General features: G+C 42.1%; 1 protein-coding gene across 4 annotated transcripts in view; it reads left to right on the top strand.

Moving 5' to 3' along the window:
• Positions 1-14,010, top strand: part of NRK (Nik related kinase) — a 122,483-nt gene extending 108,473 nt beyond the window's left edge. For all 4 annotated transcript variants that reach the window (XM_081847891.1, XM_081847890.1, XM_081847892.1 and 1 more), the window contains 3 exons: positions 2,419-2,578; positions 11,445-11,584; positions 13,740-14,010. In XM_081847891.1, coding sequence (XP_081704017.1) covers positions 2,419-2,578; positions 11,445-11,584; positions 13,740-13,823 — 384 coding nt within the window. In that variant the 3' untranslated portion in view covers positions 13,824-14,010. The remainder of the gene's footprint in view (positions 1-2,418; positions 2,579-11,444; positions 11,585-13,739) is intronic.
• The last annotated feature ends 4,735 nt before the right edge of the window (positions 14,011-18,745 follow it).

Genomic DNA, 18,745 nt, shown 5'->3' with positions numbered 1-18,745 from the left:
TCAGAATTGAATTAGATATTCAGGTTAATCCTATTCCTGGTACCGTAGACGGGGTAGGACTGTTTTCAGTATGCGTTTTTATCTCAAGGTTTCTTAAAACAAAGCACAGCCCTCTTTCATGTGCATGTACTACAAATCATTTCTCTCTCTCTCTCTCTCTCTCTCTCTCTCTCTCTCCCTATCTATCTCAGGAAGTGGGCTAGGGGTTTGAGATATTCTAAATTGCTTAAAGTTATTTGAATATTTTGCAGTATGAATCACCAGGTTTTTCTGAGAGTGAGTTGAATGCGTATATTTTATTCAACGCTAATTGCTTTTCCTTTGTATTTGTTTGTGTGTGTGTGTGTTTGACATGCTTTGAACATTAGCTTCTGAATGACCTTTGAGCAATATGTGCAGCCTCCCCCAACCTAGATGTTGTTGGGACTCCAGCTCCCATCAGCCCCATCTGCGTGGACAATAGTCAGGGGTGATGGAATTTGTAGCCAACATCTGGAGCAGACCCAAACAAACAGCACAGATAGAGGGGAATGTAAACATGGCTCTTTCTCTGGTTAGCAGACCTCTGAGGAGACATTTGCATGAGGGCCTTGATGCTGAGAAAAGGAGATTAACTGTACCCCCATTTAATGTACCTTCATTTAAGTGCTTCTTATCTGAACACTGCTATTTGCTTCAGGTGTGTGTAGGAGGCTGCTTGATTTCTCATCCCTTCCCTAGGTGGTTGAGATAGTTTCCCCACGCAGTAGCCAACTTGACTCGCAGATATATCGACCTTTGTGCAGTGCATCTTTTAAAGATAGCACAGAATTTTTTTGAGATAAAAGCTATCAGGGCCGAAGGCTAATATGAAATGGGAGCTGGCAATCTCCCCCTCCAAAGTGGAAGAAAGAGGTTGAATAATAGGAAATGGTGCTTAGAATAAAATAAATAGTGCTACACTGTGTATTGAGCTCGTGCTAAATATGACACCCAGACTAGTAAACTGTTTTGTAACAAATCCGCTCCACTTCCCAGTGGGGAGGAGTTGCGGTGGACCGCATGGCCACAAACTCCCCACGGGGGGCGGGGGACACTGTCCCCCGTCGCCTGGGGGATCCCAGCCACGTCAGAGCCCGGCCAGCCCCTGCCCCTCCATGTTTAAGGGTATTCCGTTAAAGGAATCTGGGGGTGTTGATCTAGTCTGAAGCCCGGCTGGGGGGCTAAGGCCTTGACATGACCCCAACGGGAACACCAGGGGGAGCTTGAGTTGGTTCACATAAACAGGGCTCCCCCTACCGGTGGCTTACCCTTACTGGGACTTCCTGTACAATGGGCAGGAGTCAGATATAATCAGGTCCAATCAATGCCTAAGCAAATACCGCTCACATTCTGTAATTTCAATAAACTGTGGCCAAAATTTGCCCAATAACATAAACCTAATACCCGTGTCCTTGTGTGAGTTATTCCCAACACGAGGGTGGCTGCGGGGTCTTGACACATAATGGGAGCTTTGCTGTGTTATTGCACTGTCTGCATATTTGCAAGTTTAGATGCTGAATTCTTTTAATATATGCAAACTATCCAGAGCTCTCTTGCAAATCCAAGTGAGTCGACTCTCCAAATCCTCCTTAGATCACTGTCACCACCCAAGTGGTTAGTTCTGGAAAGGAAACAATGTTGGTCAGATAATGTGAAATCCGCACACTGCCTAACAAATTCTAATCCAAGTTTTCCCCTCACTTTTTTGTAAAGCAGGAAGTATGTCTGCTATGCTGGTGAAAAACACTAAGAGAAAAGAAAAACAAAAGTTTATTCTTTGTCCATTCATATCTATATTTATCTGTATCTGTCTATATAGCTTTAATATTACTTTGTCAACTTAGACTTTGTTTTATGTGATTTAGTGTTTGGTTTCTAAAATTTTGCTTGCAAATATTTTAAAGAAGACAATCACTACGTTGAAGTATAATGCATAATCTTTTTCTATAATGCCGTTGTTAGTCTTACTGCGTTGAAATCGCTCTTTGCTCACAAGACACAGAATACAAAGTGAAATATTGGACTTGGACAGTGACTATTGTATGCTTTTTGATAGTTAAATATTTTTCCCCTTTAAATACTGGCAGTGGAGGTAGAAGATAGCCAGCGTGGTTAGTTGCCATTAATAGTCTTACCCTCAATAAATTTTCTTATTCTCTTTTGAAGCCATCCATGTTGGCTTTTCACTTGGTAGCTCAGTATTTCTTGCTATTTCTATGCTCTCTAGATCGCCAAATGGCAGCAGGAAGCATATAGACCTTTTTCAAGCAATTTTTTTTATTATTGTGGTTTCCCAGAATCTTCATTGGTTTTAATGCTTGGGCAGGATTTGTGGACTGCGGTTGCTAAAATGACAGTGTTTTCCATGATATAAATTTCAATAAAATGTTGTTTCAGATCCAAGGGAATATCCACCCTCATGCTGTTATCATACTCCCTAATACCAGTGGAATGGAACTACTTCTTACCTATGAAGATGAAGGGGTCTACATCAACATATATGGACGTTTCTCAAAGGAAAATGTTTTGCAGTGGGGAGAAATGCCAGCATCTGTAGGTAAGAATGAAAAGAACACAGCTGCCGGGAGGGAGGAAAAATGAAAACTAAGCAGGATCAGGCCCAAAGCCCATCTAATCCTGCATCTTGCTCTCACAGTGGCCAGCTGAATCATATGCCACTTGATCCTTAAACAACAACTACCTCAAAAAGAAGAAAACAATGAAGTTATCAGCAAAAGCAATTATCTAAAACAATCAAAACATAATAATTAAATCCAACAATAAACTGAAACCAGATTAAAACACATGTCAACATTCTACATAACTGGATAGGCTTGCCTAAACGAAAATGTTTTTAGCTGGTTCCCAAAAGAGGACAGTGAAGGTGTGTGCCTATTATTATTGTTGTTGTTGTTATTATTATTATTAAAATTATTAAAATACCACCCTTCAGCTGTCAATCTCAGGGTGGTTCACAACATATGGATGACTCTGAGTTCCAGTATTACAACAGAGGGAGAAAAACATTGCTTTGCTTTCTCCACTCCATAAGCCTCTGTTCAGTAAACTTCAATAAACCTCTGTTATGCTTCCTGTAAGTCACTGTTTTTCTAAACTAACAAAACAGAAAATTGAAAGGTGCCCCAGATCATCCTGCTCCTGTTGTCCGTACACTGGCTTTTCTGCTTGGGGAAAATGCACACGGCACCTGCTTGGAGAGCACTTATCTCCCTCTCATGTGAGAACTCGGGGACAACCAAAGAAGCTGAATGCTGGGACACTCCGGGTGGGCAAAAGAAACTCCTTCTTCATACAGTGTGCAGTTAAACTGTGGAGCTCACTCCCACAAGATATGATGGTGGCCACCAACTTTTTAAAACAGGATTAAACAAATACATTTATAATGATTTAAAAATAAAATTAAGAACATTTCCCATGAAACCAGAAGCTTTTCTTTTGGGAATGGTAAGAACATAAATCCCTTTTTTAAAAAAATCTGACAGGCATGAAACTTAGGGCATGTAAAGTCATGGTTGGCTACTGTGGGAATATCATGCTGGACTAAATGGAGCAATTGGACTGTGCACATAAAAGCCCAGTCATTCTCTGAAATAGCATCAGTCATCTGCACCAGGGCTGGATACTTGCTTGCAGGCATTGATAAGTCTCCCCCCCACCCTCAGGGGCCTACTATCACCAAGCCCCCATTAAAAATCCATTGCCAGAGTCATGTGGGAAAGCCATGTAAGAGCCAGAGGTGTCTGCACTGAAACCTGGTCCTGAGGAGCTGAGATGGGGAACCTGTGGCACTATGGATGTTGTTGTTTTTGAACTCCATTTTCCATTATTCCTGACTTAAGGGACAAGCTGACTTGAGCTAGTGGAAGCTGAGCTATGTACATGCTACACATTTAAAGCTCAGGCCTTATCCCCGAAGAATTCTGGGAACTGTAGTTCGTTAAGGGTGCTGGGAATTGTAATTTTGAGAGGGGGAAACCCACAGTTCCCATAACTCTTTAAATACTCTTTAAATATACTCTTTAAATACACAGGCCACAGGTTCTGTGTCCCTGCCATTCCGCTCTTTCTATTTCTGCCTCCCTTTCAGAGGGAGATACCGCCTCTCCTGGTATGTCCCACAGAGGACCTTACAGTCTTCAAACAAAAACATCTTGGGGGTCCCAGGCCACAGGGAGGTTAGGCTGGCCTCAACTAGAGTCAGGGCTTTTCGGCTGTGGCTCCGATCTGGTGGAACACTCTGTCACAAGAGACTAGGGCCCTGCGGGACTTGACATCTTTCCGTAGGGCCTGCAAGACAGAGCTGTTCCACCAGGCCTTTGGTCAGGGCGCAGCCTGACTCCCTCCTTTAGCAATCCTCACAGAACCTCTAGCCCAATGGTTGCCATTAATTTGATTGGAATTAATTTTATAATGAAATGATTTTAGAATGTTTTATCGTTTTACTGTTGTTAGCCGCTCTGAGCCCAGCTTCAGCTGGGGAGGGCAGGATATAAATTAAAAAAACAACAACAACAACCAGGCAAATGTGATTTCCTAAGGTTCAGGCATTAGCTTCCAAGCCCTGTCTCATACATGTTGCTTCCTCCACAAAGCTGCAGCCACATTGCATCAGCGGCATTTTGATTTTTTTTTAACCCCTGTGAACCAGAGTAGCTCAGAGTCTCCTTTAGTATGCCATCATTGCTTTAATGTTGCAAATTCTAGGGAAAATACCAAAGTTCTCATCTACTGGATCATACTGGTGGCTCCTGAATCCATGCCAAGATCACTCTGTTGCTCCCCACCCAATGCTCTAATGAGATTCTGTCAGTATTCTTGGAACTGTTTCCCAAATGAAATGGACCAATCTGCAGGCTGCGATCCACTTTCCAAAAGTTTCCCAGTGCAGTGCAAGCTGGTTTCTCCCCCAGCCCCATGCCACGGCCGACATTTCTAAGCAAACTCTGTGCTGTGGTATATTTCTCTAATTCACCTTGGCCTAAATTAGGAATATATGACAGTGTTTGTGGTGCAGCAGAGAAGAAAGGGAGGAAAACATGAAGACCCCCACTGCTGGGAACCGTAGTTTATCAAGGGTACTGAGAGCTTTTAGGAGACATCTAGTTCCCTCCCAGAGCTACAGTTCCCAGGGTTAAACCACTCTGGTAGGAATTGTTGCTTTGTGAGGGGAATAGAAGTGGTGTCTCCTAACAACTCTCAGCATCCTTAGAAGACTCTTTGAAGGACTCTTTAAAGTAGAAAGAAAAAACAAGAAGGTATTTTATTCCAGAAGTGTTTCAGACAGCATTTTTTCCCCTATAAGGAACATTTCCCAATTCAGTCCATCCTACATTGCTGACACTACCTGATGATAATGACTGAGAAAACAAACTTGTTTTTCACAGACAGATGGCTTTTGTTTCTGAAGTTATTTTACTCTAGTATCTGTTCCCACATAAAACACCCTCAAACTGATATGATGCAGCTGTGGCGTTCTAGTAGCAACATCCAATTAACTCACTCTGTGACCTTCTAGTACAATTAAAGAAACATTTCCTTCATTTCCAACTGAGTCTTCTGCTTAAATTGGTATGTTGCTTTAGTGGAACTAGGATGCTTACTAGGGTTTACTTCATAAACTGCTTAGAAGTCTAGGTTGGCATTAAGCTGCTAATTTATGATGATGGTGGTGGTGAGGGTGAATAAGAATAATAAATTTACCTATGCCCTTGGTATCACAGCATTATAAGTTTCCCCTCTCCTGCCTGGTACTGGTAGCCAACCGGCACTGAGGGGTCAGAACGGTCAGCCCACAACTGAGAGCTCCCTAAACCAGTGTTTCCCAACCTTGCGCCTCCAGCTGTTTTTGGACTACAATTCCCATCATCCCTTGCCACTGGTCTTGCTAGTCGCGGATGATGGGAGTTGTAGTTCAAAAACAGCTGGAGGCACAAGGTTGGGAAACACTGCCCTAAACCTCCTTTCTCTTACCAATGCCATATGCATTGTTCACCAGCCGGTCTCCCTCTGTCCCAGAAGGGGTTGGTGATAAACTAATGGCAGATGTGAGGACGAATGTGGTCCAATGCTTGCTTGCTCATCCCCACCTGATGACCATCTTCTGCCATATTGGTGGCTTCCCCCCCACCCCCAAATCACAAAACAAAAAAAATCTGGGTAGGCCCTAGTAGGCTTCAATATCACATGAAACAATATCTTTGAAGTTACTGTGGTTCTAAAGTATAGCCAAGGTTTTCCTGGAATTGATTTTGATATAAAGAATGCAGGCCCTCCAAGGGTCACTATTTTCCAGGGACAGGCCCAGATTTGCAGAGGCCGGTTTCTAGTTTGATCCTGGAATGTCCAGCTTTTCCTTAGGATGCCCCTATTTTCGTTGGAGGGTATGGAGTTATGCGACCCCCAAGCCAAGGAGATAAGTAACTTCTGTATACAACCTTTAGAAGACATCTGTAGGCAGCCCAGCACAGGGAAGGGTTGTTGCTTTTTCCATGCTTAATGTTTTATTATGTGTTTTTTTTAATAAGTTGGAAGCTACTCAGAGTGGCAATTCAGCCAGATGGGTAGAGTATAAATAATAACATCATCATCATCCTTATTATTATTAATTGAATAGGACATCCCTATGTTCATCGGAGAAATGTTGGAGGGTGTCATGGATCAACCAAATTCACTAGAATGTTGTGAGAATTAGTTCATTGTTGATTTTAACAGAGGGTTAAGACAAGACCATGGAGATAAGGTTGCCAATAGCAACTAATCATGAACCACAGCTGTGGACCACCTCCCATATTGGAAGTGGTACTCCTCTGAATACCAGTTTCTGGGAAATCACATTGCACTTCACTCCCATTTGCAGGCTTCCTATAACAATAACATAATAACATCAGGTTGGCCAATGTGAGAAGAAGATAGACAAGATCGGCTTCGGTCTTACCCAGCAGATCTCTTCTTAAGTTCCTTTGTTCAAAAAACAACAACAATGCAAAATGATGTGTTGTAAATTGCACCATTGACATTATTTAATGGGGTTTACTAGGCTTGACTAGGTTCCAACAAGAGAAATCTTTCTTTCCTTGTTTATTTGTGGTTAACTTTCTCAATAGCTTTGTCTTGCCCAGGGCCACCCAAAGTGACTTATAACCAAAGAGACAGACAATAAACCCTGTATAATAATAATAATAAACAATAATAATAATTTTATTATTTATACCCCGTCCACCGATCTGGCTGGGTTTCCTTACAGGATATATAAAACATGGTAAAGTATCAAACATTAAAAATTTCCAGATACAGGGCTGCCTTCAGGTGTCTTCTAAAAGTTGTATAATAATTTATCTCCTTAACATCTGATGGGAGGGCATTCCACAGGGAGGGTGCCACTGCCAAGAGGGCCTTCTGCTTGGTTCCATGTAACTTCACTTCTCACAGTGAGGGAACCAGCAGAAGACCCACAGAGGAGGACCTCGTGTCCGGGTTGGACAATGGGGGTGGAGACGCTCCTTAAGGCATACAGGTCTGAGGCTGTTTGGGGCTTTAATGGTAAGCACCAACATTTTGAATTGTGCTCGGAAATGTACTGGGAGCCAGTGAAGATCCTTTACGTGATCCCTATGGCCACTCCCAGTCACCAGTCTAGCTGCCGCATTCTGGATTAGTTGTAGTTTCCGAGTCACCTTCACAGGTAGCCCCATGTAGAGTGTATTGCAGTATTTTTTGTGGGGGCTGAAGCCCCCACAGCCCCTAGGCGTTAGCTCATATGGAGGAAGCACATGAAGAAGGGCCTCAGATGACGACTGCAAATCTTGGGTCACTGCATATGGGAAGAGAGAGTCTTTGAGATGTTGCCGCCCTGAGCCATTTAAAGGCTAAATTGTTCTTTTTGACAGATCCCCATAGCCACCCAATTGTCTTGTAGGAATATGGACTAGCTCTGAATTGCAACTAGCTGCTACTTACACAATGTTAGGAAGAAAAAGAAATGTCTAGGCCTTTGCAAAAATTAGTAAGGGATGAAATATAATTTATAGATGCAGGTCAAGGAAAACCCATCTTACTCATTTTAAGCTGACAGAAGGTATGTAGCCAATTTAGTAATTGGAATGAGGAAACTTGACTCCATAGGGAAATTAAAATTATAGAACTCCAGTATTTAATTTATTGACTATTCTAGAGGTGTACGACTAAAAGACAGGGCTTTGTCGGACAGGAAGAGAGGATGATATTTTAGAAACACAACATTCCCCTCTCAAATGGAAACAGAAGCTGAAAGTTTGAAATTTACCTTATCCAAACGTGGGACCTCTCAAAATCTACACTACAAGCATATATCCGTTTTATTCTAGTTATCGTAGTTAACTGTCATGGCTTCTATAATGTCTCTGGAATCCGTGGGAGAGTTTTTACTTTTCATTATCCTGGTTTGAGTCCTACTCTTCGGAGCAGGAGAAAACAAGCTTGCTCCACCCTCCATGTAACAACCCTCTAGATTTTTGAAGGTGGCTATCATATCTCCTCTTAGTCTCCTCTTCTTACTATCAGGAATAGCGGCATTCGTTAAGAAATCAAAACTGGTAATGAGTTTTAACAGTTAGAGCCAGTATAATATTGTAGTTAAAGGCATTGGATTAGGGTGGGGAAACTTGAAACTCACTGGGAAATCTTGGGACATTCACTGTCTCCCATCCACCTCACAGGATTGTAGCGAAGATAAAATAGTGGGAAGGGATATGATCATAGAATTGTAGAGTTGGAAGGGACCCCTAGGGTCATCTAGTCTAACCTTGTACAATGCAGGAATCTCAACGCATGGTTCCCCCCTCCAGTTTGAAACCATGCTTAGTTTTGCATATCCCTCTTATATTTTCTTAGCAATGTGGCTGAAAATACAAGTGGGCAGATAAATTTGGTTAAAATGTTCCATATTATTTTCTTGCAAAAAGAATGGAATGCACAGATTTACTTTAAGTAGAAATTTACAAATGCACAAAGGAAATAGAATTGTCCTAACAGGGTCATCACAGAGAAAGGCTATGGTTCAGTGGTAGCATGTCTGCCTTGCATACAGAAGATTCCAGGTTCATTCCTTGGCATCTGCTAGTAGAGCTAGGAATGTCCCCTGTCTGAAATCAAGAAGACGAAGAAGAAGAAGAAGAAGAAGAAGAAGAAGAAGAAGAAGAAGAAGAAGAAGAAGAAGAAGAGAAGCAGCAGCAGCAGCAGCAGCAGGGGAGTTTGGATTTGATATCCCGCCTTATCACTACCCGAAGGAGTCTCAAAGCGGCTAACATTCTCCTTTCCCTTCCTCCCCCACAACAAACACTCTGTGAAGTGAGTGGGGCTGAGAAACTTCAGATAAGTGTGACTAGCCCAAGGTCACCCAGCAGCTGCATGTGGAGGAGAAGGGAAGCAAACTCAGTTCACCAGATTACAAGTCTACCGCTCTTAACCACTGCACCATACAGTTTCTGCCAGTCAATGTAGGCACTTCTGAGCTGCACAGCCATTTGTCAGACCCAGTGTAAGGTGCTCCAAATGTCCAGAATTTTGTATGTGCTCCAAATGTCCAGAATTTTGTATCAGCAAAAACTGGAGTAATAGGCAACTAGATTGTATCTCACTTCATTGCAGGAGAATTGTAGTAAAAAACAAACCCACCCAGAAGTTTCTGGGTTAGAAATCCAGAATCTCTTGGTACGGAGACTGATTCTCAAGCATCTAACAACAGAGTTAGCTATATATTTATAGGAAGACCAAGCTACAACATGATACTTTAACAATAGATCAGGCAAGTTCAGACTTGCCCTGGAGGAAACACACATCCCGTGTTCTCTGGTTGCCAGCACACTTCTGAGGATGCTTTGTGGCTCTCTAGAAATGTCAGCTAACTATAGCCTTGTTCTGTAGAAATGGAAGAAACCTGGCCCAAACTGTTGCAGCCTCCCTGAGAATTATATTTAACCTGGAAAATTTAGTATAACACTGTGACACCTTTGCTCAAAGAATCCTGAGAGTTCTACTTGCTGAAGGCAATGAGAATTCAGTTAAAGATATAAGGGCTCCTCCACAATACCAGTGCAAACACATTTACTGTTCCACCTTGGGAGATGTTGTTACTGTACCTCTAAACCAGTTTCAAGTGTCCTGCCTAGGGCAATGAAGCAGGAGGTGAACCATGATTCATAATAGTTTCTCCACACACATGGGAGATGGGTAAGGAGAGGAATCTTGACCAACCCAAAATTCTGTTTGTTAGCATATAAAGCTCTGGCTGCATATTAAGGAAGGAAGCAATGCAAATGCCAACTCTTAATGAGCTGAGACATCCTCTGGACTCTCTTATTGGGAAAGTGCGATGCAGAGATAAATTCTGACAGACAGTCCATAGCCACACCCCTTCTAAGACTAGACAACAAGAACAAACCTTTGATCAATGCAGACATTATGGCTTCAATTCCAAGGCAGCTTCCCTGTCATACTTGCACACTGCTTTGCTTAACATTGGACCTGACGAAGAGTTCTGGTGAACTCAAATGTTTGAGGACCATTTTGAGATGTTTTGATTGGTCAGAATAAAGGCATTCTTGAAAATGAAGACATCAGTTATGAGTTATAAAGGGACCCGATGGTGCAGGCTCATTCTATGCAACTTGGCATTATTACTGTATTATTATTTTACATTAATCCCTGCTCACCTGGGGCTCCGGGGAGTGATGTTTGCCCCCCAGCCATAGCCCAGTTCCACTGCCATCTTCTTCCCGCATGACCATGCTGTAAGCGGATGCCTGGCAACTCCTACTTTAGCCACAGTGGCCTGGTAGGATGGCCTAATTTCAACGGGTCAATCAGCTTGTAGGTGGAGGGGACTAAACCAAGCTTGCAAATTTCCTCTGGTTTTTTTTATGGTTTGCCCCTTGCCACACTGCTGGCATCATGCAGCTGTGAAAGCAATGATAAAACAGAATAATTGCATGGCCAGCACAGTATGCCTGATTTTGGACACTATAAGCTACAATAACTGCATATCCCAGTATCGGGACAGACCTGGGCTTTTGGGTTGACATCAATGGACTCTGTGCTCCCATGAGCACTGTGAACCAATCAGAACCATGATTAATCTTAATTTCTCAGGTAACTTTTCACCCTCCACCCTGTCTGAACTTTCACTGGTCTACATAATTCATAGTTTCATATTCAACACATAATGCACAATTTGTATAGTTTAGTTATTTGTTTTATATTGCTTACCAAAAAAAATACCCCAACCACACAACATTCCCACATCCTTGACAAACTCCCTTTAAAAAAAAAACCCTAAGAATGATCTTCTTCTTCTTTTTGTCCCTCCCTGCCTTCTTTGTTTCTTCGTTTTACTCTACTAACATGCGCTCCTTTGTGTGTTTTTTAAGCCTACCTTCAATCGAACCAAGTTATGGGCTGGGGAGAGAAAGCTATTGAACTGCGCTCGGTGGAGACGGGAAGCCTGGAAGGTGTGTTTATGCACAAGAAAGCGCAGAAGCTGAAGTTTCTTTGTGAAAGGAACGATAAGGTACGTGTGCTAAACGCTGCAAGATCACACGCCAACGTAAGAAAAACAATTAGTTGTGTTGGTTCTCTTCTTCATGAGAGGCAGGGATCTACATCAGATTGGGGAGGGGGCTTGGGAGAGGATCAGCGATGTCAGGGCTGGAAGCTGCCAGTTGTTTACAGCTGCTGAGGGAGGGAGCTCTGCTCTCAGAAGGTATTGTTGGAGTACCTTTGCCTGCCTGAAAAATCCCTGCAAAGGGGAACCTATTGTTGGGCACAGGGCTGTCTTAAGCATATGTGGCACCGGGGTGCAAAGATCCACCCGGTGACCGCCCCCCGGTTGCCCAGTCCCAGGTGCACAGGAGGGCAGAGCCGGCCAGCCGCCTCAGTGTCTCGCTGGCTCAGTCGCCCCCCAACTCATGGCGCAGAGCCGTCCGCTGCAGAAGAGCCCGCCACAGCACTCTGACAGGCAGACAGGCTCTTCCCCAGACTCAACTCTCGGGCCCCAGACTCTCAGCCTGGTGCTCCTGAGAGCCTGGCGCCCGGGTGCCCCACACCTCTAGCACCTGTGGGTAAGACGGCCCTGGTTGGGCACTTTTCACTTTTCCAAGCAGTGAGATGTTGCCTGAGTTTGGCTTCTTTAGAAAGCCAAGATCGCTGCCAACCTCTTGGTGTTTTGTAATGTTTGGATTTATTCACACATGTACAGGCAGAGCACGAATAACTTAAGCACTCCTGCAAGTAGCAGATCCACTGCTTTTTGTGATCCTATCCCCAGATGTTTTCAGCTTACACCTCCCAACTCAGCTCTCTCTGAATCTCTCTCAAACTGGAGTTTTGTTTTGTTTTGTCTTTTGTTTTGTTTTGTCTTGTTTTAATATCCAAAAACTTGTTTCTGTTATTTTACACAAATACACTCAGGCTTGGGAAAGGCATCAAATTTCCTTTCCCTTTTTTAAAAAAATAAATAAAAATCAGAACATCTTGAGAAATTTCCCATTTTTAATGGGGTGTTGTTTGGTGGTGGTGTCATGTTATTTTAATTTATTATTTGCCCTTCTTTTCCCCCATGGTCCCAGGGGGGAACATCCAATCGCAAATGAATTGTAGGAGTGTTGTGTGTGCCTGATTATGGTATAATTTGTCTTTGCTTATGTTTAAATGTGCTGTGAATTGCATGGAGACCTTTGGGTAACAAGCAGCTAATAAGTCCAATCAATAATCAGTCAATAATATTCTTCTAGCCCTTTGATCTATTGAAAAGCCATCAACCACCATTAACACTCATTTGTCAATTGCTGAATCACAGCATTGGTCCATCAAGTCCAGCAGGGTCTAAGCCAGCTTTCTAGAAGCTGATGTCATAAGCTGTTGGGCTTCCAATTCCTATCAGGCCCAGACAGCCCTGTGGTCTGGGCAGACTACTCTGTTGCTGAAGATCCAGAAGTTGAACTTCAGAGCTATCTGTGCACATAACCATTTACTCCTACCAGTGGCTTTTGAATCCATCCTGTGCACACATGACGTTAGCCGCACTCCATATCTATCCTGTAGTTTCTTGAGAAAATTGCTGTTTCTTTTAAAACTGAGCCTACTGCCCACTTGAAACCATTGATAAATGGTTCTAAGTATCTTCTTTTCTGATGTGTGTGAATGGAGAATACATCATGCAGTGACAATTAATGTAGCCCTTTTACTAATAATCAGCATGACAAACAAAAGGAAGTGCTTCTGTGTAATTAACTTATGAGATTCATTACTTTGACGCCTTTAAAAAATGAATGAGGGAAAAAATAATAATTACAAAGATGCCTAGGACCAGTATTGGTCACTGAGTTCAATCTCCTTTTGCCGCAGCACACATCTTTATGCCAGATCCGGAGGACAAACTTTCATGTATTGCTTGTAAACACCAAGGTTCATTGGGCTTGCTGCTGTTAGATGCAGAACATTGGAGCTGGTGAAATTTGGTCTGATTCAACTAGACAGTTTTTGTATTTTTAAAACAGTAAAAGAAGTGCATATCTCTTTGAATTAACATGGTGTGTGTGTGTGTGTGTGTGTGTGTGTGTGTGTGTGTGTGTGTAGATGTATATGCCACATTCTCAGATATGGCTAAAATGTTCTTATCAACATAAAGTAACAATAGCTCCCCCCCCCCCCAATTTCTTCTCAAGGTGTTCTTTGCATCTGTGCAGTCTGGAGGCAGCAGTCAAATATACTTTATGACACTTGGCCAGAACATACTATTCAACTGGTAAATCACATCAGAATGAAATATCGTTTGATCTTTCCCACTGGATGTAAAAAGGAAGCCAGTTGCAGACGTTTCCATATTTTTCCACAAGGAGTAACAAGAACCCTACCATCAATATACCGTCCTTCAGCTGTGGAAAAGTTCGATTTTCTTTTCTTTTCACATAAATATTGTAATGTTGTTTTGCTAAATGTTTTATCTTTTCATTCTGGACAACAATATGTAGATATATGTCTTGCTGTGAGCTGGAAATCCACTTGATGTTAAATTGGTTTTGTATCCTTTTGCTCTTCTTGAAAAATCTTAGCCAGAAGTATTCATCTTCATCTCAGAACTTACAAGGGATAACTTTTACTTCTCTGCAAAAATGACTTATTGGATTCTTTTTTCAGTCGGGGCAAGTCCGGGAGAAGTCCCCAGTGATCTGTTACCTGTAAGTCATTTGGGACTGCTGGGTTCTCCTGGAGACATCCTGATTTTTATCACGTTTTGAAACCTTGTATACGTAATGACAGTACACTGCTATATACACTATTACTGTATAATGTATTTCTAATGATATTTTAAACAGCAATGTATTGCTTACAGACATGGGGTGTTTGTAGATGGATCCTACAAATCTTGCTTGCACTAGTGGTTTCAATAGAAATTGCTATTTATGTATAAGTCTGTAAATATGTTCTTTTCTCAACCCAAAGGAACAAGGGCCACAATTCACTGGGGACTTCTTGCTGAAAGGGGGGTGGTTCCTGCTCATTTCAGTGGGAGCTTAACACAGCAGAATTTGCCAGTTGATTAGCCTTTAAAAACAAGAAAACTCCTGATATGCATTGTGTATGAATTATGTCTGAGCAATAGTGACACACTGGTGTTTTTCCACCATGAAATTATATTCTCAGGGGTTTATATTTTGGGCTACTCTAGACTTCAGCTTTCAGGTTTACATGTGCAATTGTGACTTAGCTAAAGTTCATGCAATACTTTGAAAAATGCAAAGCACTATAAAAAGTACTACATACTATGATTATATAATAACTGAAAACTTGATACAAAATATTTTTTATCCAAGATAGATATACAGCAGTCTTTATTGGGGTGGGGGTGGAGGGGAATAGGAGGTTGGGGAAATTAAGTATTTTAAAGTTAATATAGAGATGTGCCAGAACAGAAGCTGCAAGGTTCACATAAGATGGCCTTCAGATGATGTTCAGTCAGATGTATTTTCAAAGGACACTGTGACTCGGTAACATATTTTATGTTTGTGTGTGGTTTCAGATTCCGTCCTTGGCATTATCTCAGCAGTATGACTGGAAAAAACTGGAGAGATAATGCTTGTCAAAACCATAAAATACTGCACTAGCTAGCCTGACTAAGGCAACTCCCTATGTACCTATGCAAAGCTATAACGATTTTAGTTAATTGCTAAAATATGCAGAACAGATATTGGAGTGCTCTGATCAGGTTGACTTCAGGTGTCTGAGAAAGTTCTTTGATTTTATTCTACAAGCTGAAGCGTTGACTGAGTGCAGCTAACTACACCAGATTAAGCAACTGCAAGGAAGCCAATGCTGAAGCGATATCCATTGTTAGAGTCTCCACCTTAAAGCGATGCCCCTTCTATTTCTTCCATCGTGTTTTACAAGAAGCGGAAACCTCCCGCTGTGATCTTTGCTTCATGAAATTACACGTTTGTTTGCTTTTTGCATCTGCTCCTATTGCACAATTTCACACTGTATCTTCCTCCCAGAATTTGATGGAGGAGATAGCCATTTTGAGGCCCTTGATGGAATGGCTAGGATAGTCAAAGGTTCACCCATCAGTTGGTTGGTTGGCCTTCTTGCTATTTGTGTCAGATTTGTATCAAGTCATTCTCTTTCTAGTCTGAACATTACTGACATAAGGAGATAGATAGATATATAGATATAGATATAGATATACACACACACACACACACACACACACATATATGAATGACCGGAAGTGGTTTGTGAGCTTATCTAATGATTTAAAATCTAATTATTTAAAAGGGCTCTTTGGTTTGCTACAGGATCCCACCCCTTGATGCGTCCCCTAGTCAACTGATTGCCAGCGAGTGGTAATTTCAAGCTGGGTAGCTGTCTGTGTGTTGACAATGGTATTCCATCAACTGCTTTTCTCAGTATTCCCAAGAATGGGCTGTAGGTCACTTGTGAAGTTGTGATTTGCTGCAGTACCTTTAACTTGCAGAAGGGGAGTCCAGTTGTGTTGTCACATAGTTTGTGTTCCTGCCTTTTGTGATTTCATAGAATCATAGAATTGTAGAATTGGAAGGGACCATGAGGGCCATCTAGTCTGACCCTCTGCAAGGCAGGACTCTTGTGCCCAACGTGGGGCTTGAACCCTTGACCGTGAGGTTAAGAGTCTCATGCTCTACTGACTGAGTTAATTGAGTCAGTCAGTCCACTATTCTAACTCAGTTGCTGAGACTCAAGAAAGGAGTTTATCCAAGATCATCCAGGTATTTTCCACGACATTTGGATGCAAAAAGATGCAAAAAGATGTCTCACAACTGTCGGGGGAACTGCCTCACACAGTTGTACACACACACACAAAAGTGAACTAAGGGAGACAGATCATCAAATGCCAAAAACCTCTAACTTCCTAAGATATTTAGCTGAACTTGCTTGCAATGGCCCTTGTTTGGTTGAAACTATCATCTGCAAATAAACCGCATGGAAATCAGTGTGGTACTTCGTGAAGAAAGGGCTTGAAATCTGTTTGCATCTTGTCAATTTCAGTCAAAGGACCAGCAGAGCTGCAAGTCACCCTGACATTCTGAAACCATCTTTTGCTTTCTCTTTTAGAAAACTACTTTAAGTTAACAAATGCTCATCACTGAAAGCCAAGTGTTCACCAGCACTTATCCAACTTGTTTTTATAATGCTTTTTTTAAAAAAAAAAAATGTGTTAAAATGAAAAGGGGAAATTTCAGTTGATTTAATATCATCAGTTGTAATTGGTATATAAAAGTTTCAGAGGCTTCAGGCATACATAATGAGATAAATGATTCCTCCACTTTGAGCTACGTGGCTGGGAAAGGGCCTTAGCTCTGTAGTTGGGCAATCGCTTTGCATACAAAAGGTTCTAGGTTCAATCTGCGAATTCTCCAGGTATGTTTAGGGCAAGACCCTTGTCTGTAACCCTGGAGAGCCATTCCCAGCCAGTGTTGATTAGCAGATGAACCATTGGTCTGACTTGATTTAATGCAGCTTCCTATGTAGCTCAGTCCGTTGGTTTGCTAACTTTTTTCTTTTCTTTTTTTATAAGAGTGTATCTATGGGATGGGCAAAGAGCAACAGCAGAATTTCCCTCCTGAATTACAGAATTATCAGTAGAGAAAATAGGATGGTATGGGGATGTGTGGCAAAGGGTATGTAGGGTATGTAGGGATGGTGGCTTTTCTCTCCCAAGTCTCTGATGGTTCAAAGTTCGCACAAAAAACAGCAGATATACAGGCTGCAAAAGGAGCTAACTCCTACAGGCAAAGGTCCCTTCAGCTCCCTCCATAAATTATTTGAGGGGGCCAGTCCTCCCCCCTCCCAGTTGATGGGCATTGCCATTCAAATGGTATGTGTGTGCTGTGTTCCGTGATTGATTTTGTGGGGTGGGGCTTACCTGCCACATGCCACCCAATATTTTTTTTAAGTTGCCACTTCTCCATGTTGCATTCACGTGTCACTGTAAGTTTTGGTTAATGGTTCATTGAGAACATGCAGATTGCTCGTGTTTTGCTCCCCTCCTTTTTGCAAGTGGGAGGGAAAAAAACTCCACAACCCTTGGCTGCGATTGCATCTGAACTAGGTATTGTGGTTGTTTGGCTCCAAGCAAACTACAGTGGTTATGCCAAGAGCAAACCTTGGCTTGCATATCAGGTTTTGCTTTAGGAAAAGCAAACCGTGAACCCTGAACTAAGCCAAGAATCATGGCTTTTTGCTCCCATGCACTAGCAAGACAGGAGCAATCTGTACAATCTGTACGCTCATGATAAATAGTTAATGATGGTTTATTGCAGGGATGGCCAGCATGGCACCCTACAGATGTTATTAGACTAAATATCTGACTGAATGCTGACTGTGGCTGATGGGAACTGTAGTCTGTGAGGTCTTGCAGAGAACACAAACTGGACATTACAGCTGCATCCCTACACACACTTACCAAGGAGGAAGCCCCACTGACCACAGCAGGACCAATGCCTGAGAAAACACATAGAATTGCAGTGTAAGAATATGTACTGTAATATTTATTATTAGTTTGCCGTGGGATAAGCAGTCTTTAGACATTATTCTTTTGCTGTGGGATTAACAAAAGCTAGGTGATAGGGGTCTGTTATTCCTAAGCATGGTAGATCAAAAAGCCGAGGTTTTTTCATAGTTCACACTTAATGCAACAGTTAGGAAGAGCAACGCTGTGAGAGTCAACCAATGCCAGTAGGGAGAAATGAATAAATGGTCAGGAAAGGTATGTGAAATGTCACTAAGAAGAAGAAAATAGAAAGGCGAATGTTGGTGAACTATCAGGTTGCTGAGTGATTCCATGCCCCGTTTCTTGCAAGCAAGTTTCAACTCCATTAGAGTTATTTTTGAGTAAAATTGCATACAAAAGGAACACAGGAAGCTACCTTAAACTCAGTTGGACCAATATGGGCTGCACTGATAGCTGGCAGAAATTCAGGGTTTCAGAGACACAACATTCCCAGTCCTCACCCAACAATTTTACCTTTTTCTAATGACTTTTTGCAGTTACTTGCATGGAAACATACTGAGAATTGATTAACAGGAAGACTTATGAAGACTTAAGGTCAATGGGAAGATTACAAGCAAGTGAAGCAGGATAACTGTTGATTATCATTATAACCTCCTAGCTACCAAATCAGAATGAATGTTCAAT

Source organism: Podarcis erhardii (assembly GCF_964252035.2).
Source record: "Podarcis erhardii genome assembly, chromosome: Z".
NCBI classification, from domain to species: domain Eukaryota; kingdom Metazoa; phylum Chordata; class Lepidosauria; order Squamata; family Lacertidae; genus Podarcis; species Podarcis erhardii.
The sequence above is the reverse complement of the archived record's forward strand: the minus strand, read 5'-3'. Positions and strand labels throughout refer to the sequence as shown.